Source organism: Natrix helvetica (assembly GCF_964273705.1).
Source record: "Natrix helvetica genome assembly, chromosome: 7".
Lineage (NCBI taxonomy): Eukaryota > Metazoa > Chordata > Lepidosauria > Squamata > Natricidae > Natrix > Natrix helvetica.
The window spans coordinates 7,642,139-7,661,030 of record NC_138558.1 but is presented as its reverse complement, the minus strand read 5'-3'; the positions used below and the strand labels follow the sequence as shown (position 1 = coordinate 7,661,030).

General features: G+C 43.3%; 1 protein-coding gene across 5 annotated transcripts in view; it reads left to right on the top strand.

Annotated features, from left to right (window-relative positions):
* The window catches only part of SLC4A4 (solute carrier family 4 member 4), a 183,191-nt gene that overhangs the window by 34,814 nt on the left and 129,485 nt on the right, over positions 1 to 18,892 (top strand). For 4 of the 5 annotated variants that reach the window (XM_081960358.1, XM_081960361.1, XM_081960357.1 and 1 more), the window contains exon 2: positions 11,321 to 11,394. In XM_081960358.1, coding sequence (XP_081816484.1) covers positions 11,322 to 11,394 — 73 coding nt within the window. In that variant the 5' untranslated portion in view covers position 11,321. Of the gene's footprint in view, positions 1 to 2,573; positions 2,981 to 11,320; positions 11,395 to 18,892 lie in introns of those variants that run through there. The other variant, XM_081960359.1, reaches the window with a different exon arrangement.

Sequence of the window (18,892 nt, the reverse complement as noted above, 5' to 3'; positions counted from 1 at the left end):
GACTTAGTACATAATTTGACAGTGTTAGGTGTTAAGCAGAGTGATGGCATTTGGGGAATTAGGTGTTAAGCAGAGTGATGGCATTTGGGGAATTAGGTGTTAAGCAGAGTGATGGCATTTGGGGAAAAACTGTTGTTGTGTCTAGTTGTTCTGGTGTGCAGTGCCCTATAGCATCGTTTTGAGGGTAGGAGTTGAGACAATTTATGTCCAGGATGTGAGGGGTCTGTAGATATTTTCCAGCCCTCTTTCTGACTCGTGCAGTATACAGATCCCTCAATGGAAAGCAGGTTGCTAGCAATTGTTTTTTCTGCAGTTCTGATTATCCTCTGAAGTCTGTGTCTGTCTTTTTTTGGTTGCAGAGCCAAACCAGACAGTTATGGAGGTACACATGACAGACTCAACAATTCCTCTGTAGAACTGAATCAGAAGCTCTTTGGGCAGTTTGAGCTTCCTGAGTTGGTGCAGGAAGAACATTCTTTGTTGTCCTTTTTGATGGCAGAAATGTTTAATGTACTTCACCGGGGTGCAAATGCATATTATGTTTTATACTTCCAGGTCCATAAAATAGATTCCCATACCTTCTTACTGAAAGCTGCCCTCATAATACAGGCATATTGTGTTTTATTAGGCTTCGTTGTATGCTTGAAACATTGCATTATTTTTTTTACATTAGCAAAGAGATTACAATTTGCTGAAGGATCAGATGTTTATTAACACTGTTTAGCAACAAACTACTTTTTCATTAAGGTATGTAGATTGTTTTTAAGACATACTACGGTGGCACAGTGGTTAGAGTACAGTACCGCAGGCTACTTCTGCTGCCTGCCGGCTGACTGCAATCCAGCAGTTCAAATCTCACCAGGCTCAAGGTTGACTCAGCCTTCCATCCTTCTGGGGTCGGTAAAATACTTGAATAGATTGGTCCATGCAAGCTCTTTACTTTCTTTGGATTCATGTCAGCCTTGGCAGAATCGAAGAAGCTTTTTTGGATGCGAAGCGAAATGTCTTCAAGGAAAAAACAGAAGTCTAGTTGCCTTTTGAAAAAGCACCTTTGGGACAACCGTGACCTGGATGACTCAGAATAACAGAGTTGGAAGGGACCTTGGAGGTCTTCTAGTCCAACCCTCTGCTCAATGAAGGAGACCCTATACCATTTCAGACAAATGATTGTTCAATCTCTTCTTAAAAGCCTCCAGTGATGGAGATTCACAACTTCTGAAGGCAAACTCTTCCGCTGGTTGATTGTCCTCCCTAGTAGGAAGTTTCTTCTTAATTCCAGGTTGCTTCTCTCCTTGATTAGTTTCCACCCATTGTTTCTTGTCCTGCCTTCTGAAAATAAGTTGACCCCCTCTTCTTTGGGGCAGCCCCTCAAATATGAAACACTGCTATCATGTCCCCCCAGTTCCTCTTTTCATTAAACTAGACCAGGGGTCGGCAACCTAAAACACTCAAAAGAGCCACAAAGGTCCTAACCAGAAGCCCCCCCATTCAATTCTGAAGCTGACAGGAAGTCCGGTTCCCCCATCATAGTCTCCTCCTAGCGCAGTGTCCTTTTTTCTCCTGACCAGAAGTCCGGTTCCCCCACCATAGAGTCTCCTCCTAGCGCGGGGCCTTTTTTTCTCTCCTGACCGGAAGTCCGGTTCCCCCACCATAGAGTCTCCTCCTAGCACGGCATCCTTTTTCCTCTACCTGTCCTAACCGAAAGCCCTATCAATTGTGGAGCCAATTGCGGCAACAGGGAGCCGCAGCAGTGGGCTGAAAGAGCCACATGCGGCTCCAGAGCTGCAGGTTGCTGACCCCTGAATTAGGCCTACCCAATTCCTGCAACCCTTCTTCATACTGTTTTAGCCTCCAGCCCCCTAATCATCTTAATTGCTCTCCTCTGCACTCTTTCCCAAGAGTCTCAATGCCTTATTTTTTGTATTGTGGTGACCAAAATTGGACACTGTCTTCCAAAGTGTCATCTTACCAAGTTATTATCCCTCCATAGACGTTCAGCCCGGACAGTCCCCAAAAAGTCTTCTGCAAGGACAGACGGGGGCCATTCTCCCCCCCCCCACACTCCTACAGATTTGACCTCTTCCACCTTGTGGTCTAGTGAACTGTGCATACTATCCTGCCCTTTTACACCGTTTTTTTTTTGTTTGCAGCCCCTGGTGTATGGCTGGAAGGGAGATCCTATTTCACAACAGGGAGGGGCCCGTCAGAGTGAAGGCGAACGTTTTCTCCATGTCTTGACGTAAAGGCTTTTGCAGCTATTAATGGAGCTGCTCCTTCTCTCCCCCCCCCTTTCCTTCTCTCACTGATGGCTGAAGGAATAGCATTTCAATGGAGCCCTTCCATTGGTTACGTTTAACTCTACCCTCATAGGTATTTCTTAGCTGGTTGACATTTCTTTTCAGGAAGTTTTGCTTAGAGATTTGTTAAGGTCCCCCCCCCCACCTTCCCCCCCTGCAGCTTCTGAAAGCAACTTTTAGCAATTATAGCAATAGTAAGGGTTGTGTTGTGCTTTTTTTTTTTCTTTTTTGGTAGCAATGAGCTGCAACGCCAGTCCATAAGTTTTTACGGCTGTGGGCAAGCTCTGAACTTTGATTGTGACACAGAACAGCAATAAACGTTGTGCGTTCCAGGCTCTTGCTCAGGGGCGGACACACACACACACACACACACACACACACACATTCTCCTGTGTGATTAAAAAAAAAAAGCGAGAGCAAAGGCGGAAGTCATCGTCTTAGAGAGGAAATTACATAGCTGGAGCGGGAGCCTAAGCAATTCACAAAAGTGAAACACTTGCAGGCTTTAGGCTAAAAAGAGCATATTTTGAGAAGATCTAGGAGACGTCTAGAGAGAGAGAAAATATTGTTCAAAATCAAATCAGACTACTTTGCATTCACTAAACCGGTAAGAAATGGGCGCAGATTTTGGTGAGCAAGAGGAGTCTTCCTGAAACAAAATGATCATGAAATAATTTTTGAAGGTGAGATTTGGCTCTTGACTATTTCATATGGCTATATATTTAGCGCTGAACGGAATCTTATTTCAAGTGTTCTTTCTGCATTTTGATAATTTTCTCCAGGCAGGGCAAAGTTTGTTGAATTCTGTTGCTGGCAGTCTTGAGTATCCTGGTAGAGTTTCATGAATAGTGTGATTGTATTACCTTGCCAGTTACAGTACAGAGCATTTTATACTGTACCATCTGTTCTAAACTCCCTCTAAAATTAGGTCTGTCAAACTCTGCCACCCCTTTGCATTACCTTTGAAAGGTTGTCGTTCCTTATTCTTATTGGCTGGCCCCACAATTTCTGAACTGTGGTTGGTGACTTAGTACCATGTTGCTTTGGGTTTTTGGACCATGCTTCGACTATTAACTTGTCGCTGTAGAACAGGGGAGCTCCAAACTTGGCAACTTTTAAGATTTGTGGACTTCAATTCCCAGAATTCCCTAGCCAACCATGCTGCTCTGGAGAATTCTGGGAATTGAAGTCCACAACTCTTAAAAGTGGCCCAAGTTTGGAAACCCCTGCTGTGGAAGATTGATGTTACACTTACCAAGCTAATGATTATTGCTATATTATGGTTTATGTTGGGAGACATGTCCTTCTGGGTTCAGTTCCAAGTGTGGGAAAAAGACACCAGAAACATGGAAGCTGCTTGGAAAGATGGTTTAATGGTGGACAGGACCACATGGCTTGAGTTCCTGAACAGAAAAGGGGGATCCCAGGCTTCCAGATGTTGGGTGAAGAAGAAGAAAGAAGAGTCGGGGCTTGCTGAGAGTTCCTGGGTTTTTTATGTTCTTTGTTCGGCCCCACTTCTCTGTTTCCTGTTCCTGTATAAGAAATGTATTCTGATTGGCTGTCAGACTCACAGGGAAAGGGTGGGGGGGGGGGTCATAGCTAACTTTGTAGGTTGCATGTCTTCTGAGTCCCAAGCTTGGTTGAGCATTGCTTCTTCCCAGGTGCCCTGTGGTGAGTTTCTGCAGAAGGCTAATCCTACCTTTGTTACGTAGAGTAGACCGGCTAAGTCTTTTTAATGGCCCATTGACAAAGGTGGGGGCTATTAAGAGTGAGTCTGCTTCCTGCAGACAAATATTATATTTCCCTGGATCAGAAATGGAGAAACAGTGAGTCTGTTTCTCCATTTCTGATCCAGGGAAATATAATATTTTGCCTTTTTAATATTTCCCGGGATAGTTCATTTTTCTAGGAGAGGGGTGGGTTTTTAGCTTTCTACCGTTATATGGTCAGCCAGATGTGCAGACTGGATTTGGCATTTTGGTCCACCAATCAAGTCCCTTCTCAAAAACCTGGGCTGGGACAGGCAGATGTTGATGTTGGATGGTATTAAAAGTATTGTCACAGAATGTAAGCTGTTCTGAGCAAAACTGCCTTTTGCAATTGACTGATGGTGAATCGGTCAATGCCAGTGATCCTCCAGTTGTTTATGGGATCCTACCTAAGGCACCTGTTGTTATTTCTTTTCTTTTGTCACAGTTGTTCTATTTCTGCTTCCAGGTCTTTATATTTTGTTATCTTCTCCAGTTCTTCCTCTTCTATTTTACTGTTTTCATGTACTGGCAACTTTGTTATTATTATTATTATTATTTTTCAACAGTGGAATGCGTTACATGTTTTGATCAAAGTAGATAGCAAGAGGTCACTCAGAGTTCAGCTGGATCACAATAAAATTTTTATTTTAAACCAACGTTATCTTTGGATCAGTTTACAAAACAATAATAAATACATTTTGGAAGACCTTTGCGTTACTGAGGTTTAATATCTTAAACTTTTATTTATAACCCTATTATTATAATATACTCATATATTATGAGTATATATATATTATAATATACTCATATATTATACTCATAACTATTGCAACTCTTACAAAAGTGCTAAAAGGCACTGTAAAAAAGGGAAGTAGTGAATTTGAGATATCCCCATGTTCCTCTATTGTAATTTTACTAAGACGTGTGTAATGAGCTATTAACACCTCTTAGCTCTATTGTAAGTTTCACTAAGGCATTCCTAATGGGTTATTAATACCTCTTAGTGGTCCATTTTCATGCTGAATAGAACAGTTCTAGGCACAACTTATTCTACCAGATAAAAGATCTCAAGATAATTTTTGCAGCTTGTAAAACTTTTCCCCCTGTTGACAGCAAAATAAAATGAGCGCGATAAGAGGCCTTTTTATTATGTATGCTAGATTGTATTTTATATTATATCTTTTTTTAATGCAGTCTGGGGATATGACCTGTAATAAAGTAAAATAAAAGTAGATAATTCGTGAAAACAAAGTGGCATTGCTTTAACTAAAGTGAAATAAATCAAAATGGAATTGCAAACTGAGGAAATAACTGGTTAATTCCCACTGAATACAATTAACAGTAGAGGTAAAGGTTCCCCTCGCACATATGTGCTAGTCATTCCCGACTCTAGGGGGCGGTGCTCATCTCCGTTTCTAAGCCGAAGAGCCAGTGCTGTCCGAAGACGTCTCCGTGGTCATGTGGCCGGCATGACTAAACGCCGAAGGCACACAGAACTCTGTTCCCTTCCCACCCAAAGTGGTCCCTATTTTTCTACTTGCATTGCATGCTTTTGAACTGCTCGGTTGGCAGAAGCTGGGACAAGTAAGGAGAGCTCACTCTGCTATGCGGTGCTAGGGATTCGAACCGCCGAACTGCCGACCTTTCTGATTGACAAGCTCAGCATCTTAGCCACTGAGCCACCTTGTCCCTAACAGCTTAATAGTTGCCTGTTAATATTTGGAAGGGTTAAGGTTCTTTGCAAGACCCAACTGATGTATGTTTTCAACTTTTAAAAAGTGAGAGTTGTACCGTTAGAAAACTTTTGACATCACTACTAGTTTCAAAAGCCGCACACAGACACACTATATTGCCAAAAGTATTCGCTCACCCATCCACATAATCAGAATCAGGTGTTCCGATCACTTCCATGGCCACAGGTGTATAAACTCACGTCCCTAGGCATGCAGGCTGTTTGTACAAACATTGGTGAAAGAAGGGGTCACTCTCAGGAGCTCAGTGAATTCCAGCGTGGAACTGTGATAGGATGCCGCCTGTGCAACAAATCCAGTCGGGAAATTTCCTCGCTCCTAAATATTCCACCGTCAACTGTCAGCTGTATTATAAGAACGTGGAAGTGTTTGGGAACGACAGCAACTCAGTCACGAAGCGGTAGGCCACGTAAACCCATCCAACATCAGTGTGTGACCTCACAAATGCACTTCTGGAAGAATGGTCCAAAATTCCCATCAACACACTCCTGAACCTTGTGGACAGCCTTCCCAGAAGAGTTGAAGCTGTCATAGCTGCCAAGGGTGGACCGACGTCATATTGAACCCTAGGGATTAGGAATGGGATGTCACTTACAGTAAGTCCATATGCGAGGAAAGGCAGGTGAGCGAATACCTTTGGCAATATAGTGCGCACACGCATGGAACTGAATAAAAACTAATTCTGCAGATGCTTCCTCATTAAAAAATTTTTTAATGAATGATCTTGTGGAAGAAAGAGATTGTTTTTCTTCATTATCATATATCAGTGGGGCAGGGAGGGGTGGGAAAGGAAATGACTGATGATTAATAATTTTTCCAGTGAAACTTACCACCATGGTGATTTGCGTTAGCAGCGCATTTGATTGATATTATAAAAGTTTAAATGAGAGATATATATATATTCAAGGCTGTGATGAATTGTTTGGCCAAAAGATGGCAGCACTCTGCCTATTTAAGCTGTTTTTTTTTCTCTAGAGAGAAATTGTTCTGTTTTTGTAAGGCTTTTGGGGAGGGGGGAAACGGGGAGACAATTTGCTTTTAAACTCTGCTGGGATTGCTTCACACCAATCAAAGAAAATATTAGTTTTCCTCAGTGTTTGCAGGAGTCTTAATTAAGTGCAAATTGTTGTTCTCGTATTCTGCAGAACCCATGTTTTAGCTCCTCAGAATTTCTGTGCCTTTAGAACAGCGGTCACCAACTGGTAGTCCGTGAGAAAAGTTTGGTGGTCCGCAGAAAAATTAGTTGCATTTTTTAAATTGCACTAAATCAGGGGTCCTCAAACTACGGCCCCTGGGCTGGATATGAACAATTGTGTTGCTGCAGAGAGTCTCCCCCTTCAGGGTCTTTTTGAACAGGTCAGAGGGGGGCAGAAATTTCAACTTGGGGTCTGCTTCAGCCTCCTGGTGAGGGGCTTTGGGCAAAGGCTGGAGGGAAGAGCTGCTGGTGGTGAAGAGCTGGAGGGCCTCGTTCCAGTGGGACTGCATCATGGCCTGGAACTGGCTGACCATCTCAGCCCTCTGAGCCTCCAGGCGCCGGTACCTGGCCTTACACACCCTCAGGTCTTCCTTCTGCTTGGAAAGCCTATGCTCCTAGTCCTCAGTGAGGTGCTTCTGCTGAGCCTTCTTCTTGGCCAGATCCAATTTGAACTGAGCTGTTTTGCCAACTCTTTTCTCGTGGTGGCTGCTTAGTTCTAGCAACTGCTTCCTATTGGGGCCCTAAGGAGCCCGGGCGGGCAGGCGAGGAGTGACTGGGAGGGGAGGGGCGAGTAGAGGCCGGCGAGGCAACCCTCGACGGGAGTGACATCGACTTAGCCACTCCCACCCAGTCACATGACCACCTAGCCACACCCACCCAGCTGGTCATTAGGCAGATCATATTAGTGGTCCGTGGGATTTAAAATTACGAATTTAGTGGTCCCTGAGGTCCGAAAGGTTGGGGACCTCTGGTTAGAATGCAATTGGCAGGATTTGGGGAGGTGGTCCTTCCATCAGAGGAAGAGGACACAAGCATTATAGGTAGTCCTTGACTTACAACAGCTCATCGAGTCACCGCTCTAAGTTATAACGGCATTGAAAAAAGGGACTTACGACCATTTTTCATACTTAACGATGTTTTGCAGCCTCCCCAGCTGATCAAAATTCAGATGCTTGCCAACTGACTCATGTCTATGACTGTTCCTCGGCAAGCAAAGTCAGTGGAGAAGGCAGGTTCACTTAACAACCATGTCACTAAGTTAACAACTCTGATTCCCTTAAGCAGCATAGCTGGCTGGGGAATTCTGGGAGTTGAAGTCCACAAGTCTTAAAGTTCCCAAGTTTGGACACCCCTGCCCTTAAGGATGGTGGCAAAAAAAACCATAATAAAATGCAAAGTGAAACAACTGTCTCCCTTAGCAACAGAAATGTTGGGGTCAATTGTGGTCATAAGCGTGGACGACAGCCTGTATAAGGCTGCCCACTGAGAATCAGATAACAGCAGGCAGTTACCTGCAAGTTCCCCCCAGCAATACATTCATTCTAAGATCTCCATTGACTGTAAAGTTAGTAACACAGTTATTACGTGAATCTGACGTCCCTTCCCCATTGACTTTGCTAATCAGAAGGTCAAGGTCAAGATCTCGTGAAGGGTTAATACCACTTTGTAAGGCCTTGATAAGGCCATACTTGGAATACTCCATTCAGTTTTGGTCACCACGATGTAGAAAATATGTGGAGACTCTAGAAAGAGTGCAGAGAAGAGCAAGAAAGAGGATTAGGGGACTGGAGACTAAAACATATGAAGAATGGTTGCAGGAACTGGGTATGTTTAGCTTAAGAGAAAGAAGGACTAGGGGAGACATGATAGCAGTCTTCCAATATCTCAGGGGCTGCCACAAAGAAGAGGGAGTCAAACTATTCTCCAAAGCACCTGAGGGTAGAACAAGAAGCAATGGGTGGAAACTAATCAAGGAGAAAAGCAATTTAGAACTGAGGAGAAATTTCCTGACAATTAGAACAATTAATCAGTGGATTTGCCACAACTTGCCTCCAGAAGTTGTGAATGCCCCAACACTGGAAGTCTTTAAGAAGATGTTGGATAAGCTATTTGTCTGAAGTGGAGTAGGGTTTCCTGACTCAGCAGGGGGTTGGACTAGAAGACCTCCAAGGTCCCTTCCAACTCTGTTATTTTATTCTATGGTTGCAAAAGGCGACACAACCACCACGAGTCAGTTGCCAAGTGTCCGAATTTTGATCAGGTGACCATGGGAAGGCTGCAACCATCTTAACCGTGGAAAATGATCATAAGTCACTTTTTTTCAGTGCTGAACTTTGTAACTTTAAACTGCCATCCAATGAACGGCTGTAAGTCGAGGACATTCTTGCTGCATGCCTGCCCTACTTCTCTTATTTATCATTGTGAGTTGAAAAGAAGCGATGCGATGCGTATATACTTGAGAGGTACGGAAGAGGAAAGGGGAGACAGGAAGGACTGTGTAAAATATTGATATAGGCTACAGCTCTGGCACATGTTGGTGTGTATGCCTAATCCTCAAACATCAGATTTCCTTAAGGGTGACATGTGATATGCAGCGTTGCTTTGCCACAAAAGTGTCCTTTGCTGGTGTTAAGAGCCTGGTTGCATTCGGACCTTTATTTTATTTTATTTATTTTGTCAACCATGTATAAAATAAGAGATAGAAGTATAAACATGATTATGAATACAGGAAGAATATGAATAAGTGGGGACAGTAGGACAGGGACGGAAGGCTTGTTGGTGCGCTTATGCATGCCCCCTTTACCGACCTCTTGGGAATACAATACAATACAATACAATACAATAGTAGAGTTGGAAGGGACCTTGGAGGTCTTCTAGTCCAACCCCCTGCCTAGGCAGGAAACCCTATATCGTTTCAGACAAATGGCTATCCAGCATCTTCTTAAAAACTTCCAGTGTTGGGGCATTCACAACTTCTGGAGGCAACTTCTGTTCCAATGATTAATTGTTCTAACTGTCAGGAAATTTCTCCTCAGTTCTAAGTTGCTTCTCTCCTTGATTAGTTTCCACCCATTGCTTCTTGTTCTACCCTCAGGTGCCTTGGAGAATAGTTTGACACCCTCTTCTTTGGGGCAACCCCTGAGATATTGGAACACTGCTATCATGCCACCCCTAGTCCTTCTTTCTCTTAAGCTAAACATACCCAGTTCCTGCAACCGTTCTTCATATGTTTTGGTCTCCAGTCTAAATGGGATGAGGTCCACGGTAGACAGTCTTAGATTAAAGTTTTGGGGGTTTGGGGATGAAACCACAGAGTCAGGTAGAGCTTTCCAGGCATTGACCACTCTGTTGCTGAAGTCGCATTTTCTGCAATCGAGTTTTACCTTGAGTTTGTATCAATTGTGTGCTTGTGTATTGTTGCAATTGAAGCTGAAGTAGTCATTGACAGGTAGGACATTGTAGCAGATTATTTTGTGTACTATGCTCAGTTCAGATCAAAGGCGGTGTAATTCTAGGTTGTCCGAGCCCAACATTTCAAGCCTGGTGACGTAAGGGATTCTGTTGTGAGCAGAGGAGTGGAGGACTCTTCTCGTGAAATACCTCTGGACTCGCTTGATTGTATTAATCTCCGATATACAGTGTGGATTCCAGGCAGACGAGCTGTATTCGAGGATCGGTCTGGCAAAGGTTTTGCATGCTCTAGTTTGCAGTATGATGTTACCGGAGAAGAAGCTTCGCAAGATTAGGTTGACAACTCTTAAGGCCTTTTTGGCAATGCTGTTACAGGGAGCTCTGGGGCTTAGATTGTTTGAAATGAGTACTCCAAAGTCCTTGACAGAGGTCGTATCCACGAGGTTGTATCCACCCAGCTTGTGTTTGGTGTTCTGATTTTTTATTTTTTTTGGCCAATGTGTAAGACCGAGCATTTGTTGCTTGAGATTTGGAGTTGACCATTCTGACACGTAGTCGGGGTCTCTTTGTAGGGCAGCAGCATGGTTGGTGGTGTTGAATAATTTTGCATCATCAGCGAGCATGGACCTTCTGTTCTGCTCACGATCGTCAGCAGATCTTCTTGTAGTCTTCTCCTCTGCAGGGAGCCCTTGATGCAAACACCACTCCTGCCTTCCGTGCGCCTCCTGTCTCTCCGGTGGCTTTCTTTCTTTTCTCTTTTTAAATTGGAGGAAAGAAAGAGAAACCCTACTCCGCTTTGATTCTTGCTCCCTGCTCTCTCTCTCTCTCTCTCTCTCTCTCTCTCTCTCTCTCCCTCCCTCACCCACCATCAGTTTTGCAACCTGCTCAGAAGGTTCCGGAGCTGAGCTGGTGGTGAGCTGGCCCAGGAGAGCATCCCCGGAAAAAAAAAGAAAAGAGAGAAAAAGTCAGAACGAAGGTGTGGCATTGTCAGAAGGAAACGAGATTCTGCTCTCTTCGTTAACATGAGCAACAGCTGCGAGTTAATCTCTGGAGGAGTTGGTCCGGTTCAGGCAGCTGTCTCCAGGAGTAGAAGCTCTCTCCGCACTACTCATTCTTTGTCTTCTGCCATTGCAGGATGGAGGATGAAGCTGTCCTGGACAGAGGGGCGTCTTTCCTTAAGCACGTCTGCGACGACGAGGAAGTAGAAGGTAAGAGTCTGTCTTCTCTTGGGAGCTTTCTTTCCCAAAGGGCCTTTCCAGGGCGCAGGTGTGTGAATGTGAGACATCCTACAAGTGGGGTTTGTATAAACATTAGCCTAGAACCGTGATGGCGAATCTATGGCATGCGTGGCCCAGGTGGCACACGGACCCATATTTACTGGCACGCCAGCTCCGGCACTCATGCGCGCAGCGGCCAGCTGATTTTTCATTTCCGGAGGGCCGGGGGGAGGCCGTTTTCGCCTTCCCCAGGTTTCCGAAAAGCCTCCAGAGGCTGGGGAGGGCGAAAAACAGTCTCAATGAGCCAACCGGAAGTTTGTTGCTGAAATTAAAGATCTTGGGTGAAGAAAAAGGGGCATAGATGCTGAGAGTGCCCTGGTTTTATGCCGTCTCTGGGCTTTTGAATTTGAGCATGTGTTCTGATTGGTTGTCAGACTGCCATGGGGCCATGCAGGGGCAACTTTGTAAGTTGTTTTTTTGAGTCCCAAATTTGGTTGAGGCTTGCTGGGCGATGATGTAATGAAAGAGCTTTGGGCAATTCCTACTATGGCTCTGCCTGAAGGAGGTAGATCTTTGTTATGTAGAATAGACTGGCCCAGGCCTTAATGGCTCATTGACAAAGGTGGTGGTGGTAGTGGTGGTGGGGGGCTGAATTTCTGCCTCCCCTTCAGGGGAAATACTCTGCCCCTTTAATATTTCCTAAAGTACCGTATTTTTCAGACTATAAGAAGCACTGGAATATAAGACGCACCATGATTTTGAAGAAGTAATTTTTTTAAAAAAGCGTTTGCACTCTGCAGGCCTCCAAACCCTCTGCAGACCTCATTTTTTTGCAAATAAAAAGGGCATGCAGAACTTTGGGAGGCTTGTAGGGTGCTCCTGGGGGCTACGGGGGGCAAAAACGAGCAAAAACAGCCTCTTTTTTGCTCATTTCTGCCTTCCCCAGCCCCCAGGAGCACTTTGAAAACTCCCAAATCCTCTGCATTTTTGCAAAGGGGGCGGGGTTTCGGTAGGCCAAAAATGCTGTATTCAGTGTATAAGACGCACCCAGATTTTCACCCTTTTTTGGGGGGGGGTGTCTTATACGCCGAAGAATATGATACCTCATTTTCCTAGGAGAGGGGTGGGTGCTAACTTCCTACAGTTCATTAAACTATTACCTTATTAGTTTTCATTCTTAGGAACTCACTCTGATAATGGAATGAAACATCCAGAGAGATACCATAGGTCCTTTTGCCCCTGTTAGTTCCTTGCACAGGGCGTTGAGAAGGAATAGTTTTCTTTCCATTTGCTACCTGGCAAATTCCTTTCTTGATAGGAAAAATGGTGCTACATTCCTAACGTGGTGGAGTTTTGGATGTGTATCACCAGATAACCCATTTTGGCAAGGAATTGAAAAGATTTGAAGGCCCTACCTTTATCCTTTTTTGATAAGGTTTTGGGCAGTTTTGTAATATGACTTCATAGAGAATGAAGGGCTCCAGATTTAGAAAGAGTGCAGAGAAGAGCAACAAAGATGATTAAGGGACCGGAGGCTAAAACATATGAAGAACGGTTGCAGGAACTGGGTATGTTTAGCTTAAGAGAAAGAAGGACTAGGGGAGATATGATAGTAGTCTTCCAATATCTCAGGGGCTGCCACAAAGAAGAGGGAGTCAAGCTATCCTCCAAAGCACCTGAGGGCAGGACAAGAAGCAATGGGTGGAAACTAATCAAAGAGAGAAGGAACTTAAAAGTAAGGAGAAATTTCCTGATAGTAAGAAGAATTAATCAGTGGAACAGCTTGCCTCCAGAAGTTGTGAATGCTCCAACAACGGAAGTTTTAAAGAAGAGATTGGATACCCATTTGTCTGAAGTGGTATAGGGTTTCCTGCCTAAGGAGGGGGTTGGACTAGAAGACCTCCAAGGTTCCTTCCAACGCTTGTATTCTATTATTTTCTATTTCACAAACTGGTTGCCGGAATTTGAAAAGGAAACCAGAAAGGTTCACGTTTTTGTTTTGTTTTTAAATCCCTTTAACAAGAAGGAAAGGGAGACGGTGATTCAGTGGCTAAGACGCTGAGCTTGTCTATCAAGAAGGTCGCCAGTTCGAATCCCTAGTGACGTGTAACGTAGTGAGCTCCTGGTAATTGTCCCAGCTTCTGCCAATGTAGCAGTTCGAAAGCACATAAAAATGCAAGTAGAAAAATAGGAACCACCTTTGGTGGGAAGGTAACAGCGTTCCGTGCGCCTTTGGCATTTAGTCATGCCAGCCATATGACCACAGGGACATCTTCGGACAGCGCTGGCTCTTTGGCTTTGAAACGGAGATGAGCACTGCCCCCTAAAGTCGGAAATGACTAGCACATCTGTGCGAGGGGACCCTTTACCTTTTTAACAAGAAAGATCGATGCTGAATAGCTGCTGAGATTGATGCAAAGGGTTAATTAGAATGCTTTGTTAGAATGCCAAGTAGATTACGGTGACTTCCAGTAATGAGAAGCTAAACGAACCACAAATCACTTTTAATTTTTAATGGGTGGTGCATTCATCAGATCCAAAGGTTTGAGGCTCTTATCTTTATTCTTTTCTCTCTCTCAGGAGCTTCATTCTTTCCAGGTACGGTTGAAAATGCTGGATTTAATTTGTACAGCTTTCTGTGGCTGGAGCACAAGCAGATTGTCTTAACAATGCTTGTTTCTCACTTTCTTTATGATAATAACATAAGAGTTTCTGGAGAAGTTTAATTAGAGAGAGAGAGAGAGAGAAACAGAGAGAGAGAGACAGACAGAGAGACAGAGAGAGATAGAGAAACAGACACACAGAGAGAGACAGAGACAGAGAGAAACAGAGACAGAGAGAGAGAGAGAAACAGAGAGACACAGAGAGACTGAGACAGAAACAGAGAGAAACAGAGAGACAGAGAGAAACAGACAGAGAGAGAGCGACAGAGAAATAGACAGAGAGAGAAACAGAGAGACAGACACACAGAGAAACAGAGAGATGGAGAGAGAGAGAGATGGAGACAGAAAGAGAGAGAGAGAGACAGACACACACACAGAGACAGAGAGAAACAGAGAGATGGAGACAGAGAGAGACAGACAGACAGACACACAGAGAGAGAAACAGAGAGACTGACACAGAGAGATAGAGAGAGACAGAGAAACAGAGAGGGAGAGAGAGAGAGGGAGAGAGAGAGAGAGAGAGAGAGAGAGAGAGAGAGAGAGAGAGAGAGAGAGAGAGAGAGAGAGAGAATAAAGTGATCTGCTGCCTTTCAAAACATTTTTTTCAAGTTTACCAAACATTTAAAAGATCAAAATAGAACAGCGGCTAAGATGAAAACCTATAATAACCATGATTTATTTTCATTGTGAAAATACAAAGCAGAGAGAAATTTGGCCCAGTTATTGCCAGCATCCTGGGGCCCTGCACTTCAAACGATTTCCAGTTCAATCCTACGCAACAATCGGAACCACAATGTTAAGAATATTGTGGTTTTCTTTTCTATTTCCTTCTCTCTCTCTTAGCTTTTTTTCTTCTCTTTTCTTCCTCCTGCATTTGCTGATGGAGATTCTCAGTCAACCTTGTCATGGTTGTCCCAGAGGTGCATTTTTCCAACAGGCAACAGGACTTTCTGGGTTTTCTTTGAAGACGTTTCGCTTCTCATCCAAGAAGCTTCTTCAGCTCTGACTGGATGGTGGGGAATGGAAGGATTTATACTCCTTGCAGACCGCTGGTCCTTTGCATCCTTTTAGAGGGACTTTGAGGCCATTTGGAAATTTGTCTGTGTCCTCAGAGTCACCTAAATGGTGCAAATGGGTGTAGAACTGTTAAAAGGAGCGAGTTGTAGACTGGAGATCGATTGTGTTGTACCCCCCCCCCCGTTGTGGGAGGACTGTTCAAATTTGACACAGATGACCTCTTTGAACCTCTCTTTCAAACCAACGGTCTTTTCTGTCCAAAATGTGGGCTTTGCTGTCTTCAAAAGAGTGGCCTTTGTCCTCTAAATGCAGATGGACTGCTGAATCTATTCCTCATGGGTTTGTTCTCCTATGTCAAACCACTTCATCAATGCATGGCACAGCATAGGAGAACAAACTCCCCAGGACAAGATTCAGAAGTCCATCTGCTTTTGAAAGACAAGGGTCACTCTTTTGAATTGTGGTTGACTACCCATATAATAGGGACGCGATGGCTCGGTGGCTAAGACACCGAGCTTGTCTATCGAAAGGTCGAATCTCTAGTGCTGCATAATGTAGTGAGCTCCTGTTGCTTGTCCGAAGCTTCTGCCAACCTAGCAGTTCGAAAGTAGAAAAATAGGAACCACCTTTGGTGGGAAGGTAACAGCATTCTATGCACCTTCAGCATTTAGTCATGCCGGCCACATGACCACGGAGACGTCTTCGGACAGTGTTGGTTCTTCGGCTTTGAAACGGAGATGAGCACTGCCCCCTAGAGTCAGGAACGACTAGCACATATGTGCAAGGGGAACCTTTACCTTTATCCGTATAATAATTGCTCACTTTCCTTCTTCACACTGCAAGGTTTAGATGGAATTGTTTTGCTCACTGGAAGCACGGAACAACTTGTGTGTGAGATTGTGGATCAATATTTTCCTTAATTGTGGTGTTGCTTAACCTGGGAGAGGCCCAAAAAATAATCTCCATTAATGTAGGAACTGCCAATTGAAGTGTTTTCCCAACAGAGTGTTGCGGATGTGGTTTATGTCGCCGTTTGGCTGTCATTAAATGTGATCTCATGCACTGTACAGCAAATCTTACACCTTTTTGGAAAAGGCGTGCCAAATTGCAGGATATGTTGTATGTTGCTGGCATGAAAGGTGATTTCTTCTCTGAATCATCTGAGAAAGTTAAAGATGAAAGATATTCACTTTATTTGTAACTGGCTGATAACCCGGTGCTGCACGGGTATTTATTTATCCCAGCCCTCCTTCCATGAATATCGCCACAATTTCTAATGTTGGATTTTTCCCCTTAGCAGAGGGATCTCCCTTGTGGAGTACTGTGAAACCGTTAACCATGGCAACTCCACAGCGCTGTACAGTAGAAGCCATTTTAAGGCACAACAGGCTGCATCTTAACAGAATACACATCCCAAGAAATGTTAGGGGTGTCTTACCCCCACATAATTTGTTTCCAGAGAGTAAGTCATCTGTGTACCAAGTTTGGTTGAAATTGCTCAAGGCGTTCCAGAGTTATGCTGGAACATACATACACGCACAGCCATTTTTAGATAGATAGGTAGGTAGGTAGGTAGGTAGGTAGGTAGGTAGGTAGGTAGGTAGGTAGGTAGGTAGATAGATAGATAGATAGATAGATAGATAGATAGATGATAGATAGATAGATAGATAGATAGATAGATAGATAGATAGATAGGTCTACAAATGACCTTGGTGTTGTTCATTAGTCCAGTGTTCTCAATCTTGGGAATTTAAAGAAGTGTGGACTTCAACTCCTAGAATTCTGGGAGTGGAAATCCATGCTTCTTACAATCCCGAAGATTGAGACACTTTGCATTACTCAATTCACACCTGTATGTTGTGTTCTTCTATTTCCTCAGTTGCAATGTGCCCCAATGACATGTGCCTCCTTTAACTGTACCATGACTTCTCCAATGCTCTGAAGCCTCCTGTTAAATTTGAAGAAAAAAGATCAGGAGGAATTTCCTCCCATTTTGAATTCAACGTCGGGAATATGAGCAAACAGCACGGTCTCTTCCTTTCCAAAATCCAGAAAGATCAAAAACATTCCAAGAAAAATCTTAAAGACATTCTCGTGCATATCAAGGGGAAAAAAAAGAATAGAGTAACAAAACTTATTTCATAATAGAAGAAATGCTAGACGTAACATTCATCTAAGACAGAGGTGTCCAATCTTGGCCACTTTAAAAACTATGAACCAACTCCCAGAATTCCCCATACTGGCTGAGGAATTCTGGGAGCTGAAGTCCACAAGTTTTAAAGTGGCCAAGATTGGAAACCTCTGTTTCCAATCTTGGATCAATAGATGGTTGTGTGCAACAGTTTAGGAGGCTATTGATCTTTCCTTTCCTTTCCTTTCCTTTCCTTCCCTTCCCTTCCCTTCCCTTCCCTTTCCTTCTTTCCTTCTTCTTTCCTTTCCTTTTCCTTCCTTCCTTCCTTCCTTCCTTCCTTCCTTCCTTCCTTCCTTCCTTCCTTCCTTCCTTCCTTCCTTCTTTCTTTCTTTCTTTCTTTCTTTCTTTCTTTCTTTCTTTCTCTGCTGCTTTTTAGCTAGAGGGCCGTCTAACTCCTTCCTGGAACCTTTTTGCAATTTGAGGTTCTTCTATTGCAACATTTTTGGCTGCGGTTTGTAGCTGGCACAACTTAATCCCAATTTTTTTCAGCCAGCCATTGTCTCTTTCCCAACTAAGAGGAAGCAACCTGCTGCTTGTTAGATCTCCAGCGAGTCCATTAAAGCAACAGTTCCCCTTTAAATTATACTCTTTCTGGTTTTCCAAATGTTAATATGGATATCAGGAGAGAGGTTAAGGAGGGGAAAGTCTCCTTCCTGATGGTTTGTATACAAGTAGGTAACACTATTGGTACCCAATGCTAACAGGGCAAGCCACTGCATAGAAAAAGAAAGAAAACCCCACTCCCTACTAGCATTGATGATGTTACCTAGTTGGGTAATGAAACGTCTGCAAGGAAGGAGCATATGCAAAGCTCTTTTTCCCCCCTAGGCCAATCCCCTTGTTACTTTCCTCATTTTTGCAAATTCAGATTGATAAACCTGTGGGTCAAAGGCATTTCTCAGTGGCGAAGCTGCTGTGAGAAATGCCTTAAACATTAATTGGACTGACATATATAAATAGTAATGTATAAAACATTTCTAAGCTGAGGACTACCTGTAATGCAGTTGAGTTTTTCTGCAAGGACAAATCCCCTTTTATTTTGATGTACTTTACCTGTAATGGACTGCCAACTTTGCAAAAGGCCTTTACATTTTATTTATTTGTATGATATCTGCAGATCCTTCATTACAGTCCTTGAGGTAAATGGTGAAGATAAAATTAGTTTTTTCCCTTAAATAAGTTCCGTGATTATTAATTTTACTGGACTCTACGTTGTTTTATTGGCACTTAAATTGTAAATTAATTAGTAATGTGGCTTATCTGGTTTTAAATGAGACTAGGAATTGATTTAACACTCCTACTTTTATAGTTATAACTGGTTTTAAGTGAGACGATGTATTGATTAACACTCCTACTTTTATGGTTATAACTGCTTCATAATAGTTTTGATTTTTTAAAATGTTAATAGGCAGACATAGATTTACAACTGGAATTATTTACGGAGGAAAACACAGGTTACAAATCTGTTTTTAAAAACTGTAAAAACATCTTTATAACTATTCTTGCCTCAAAGATATTTAAAAATATTTTAAAATAAAATACAATGTTAGAAAAAAAGCAAAAGTTAGAACATCAGTTTAATGCTGAAAATTAATGGTAGTGGGTTGGTACACAAAAT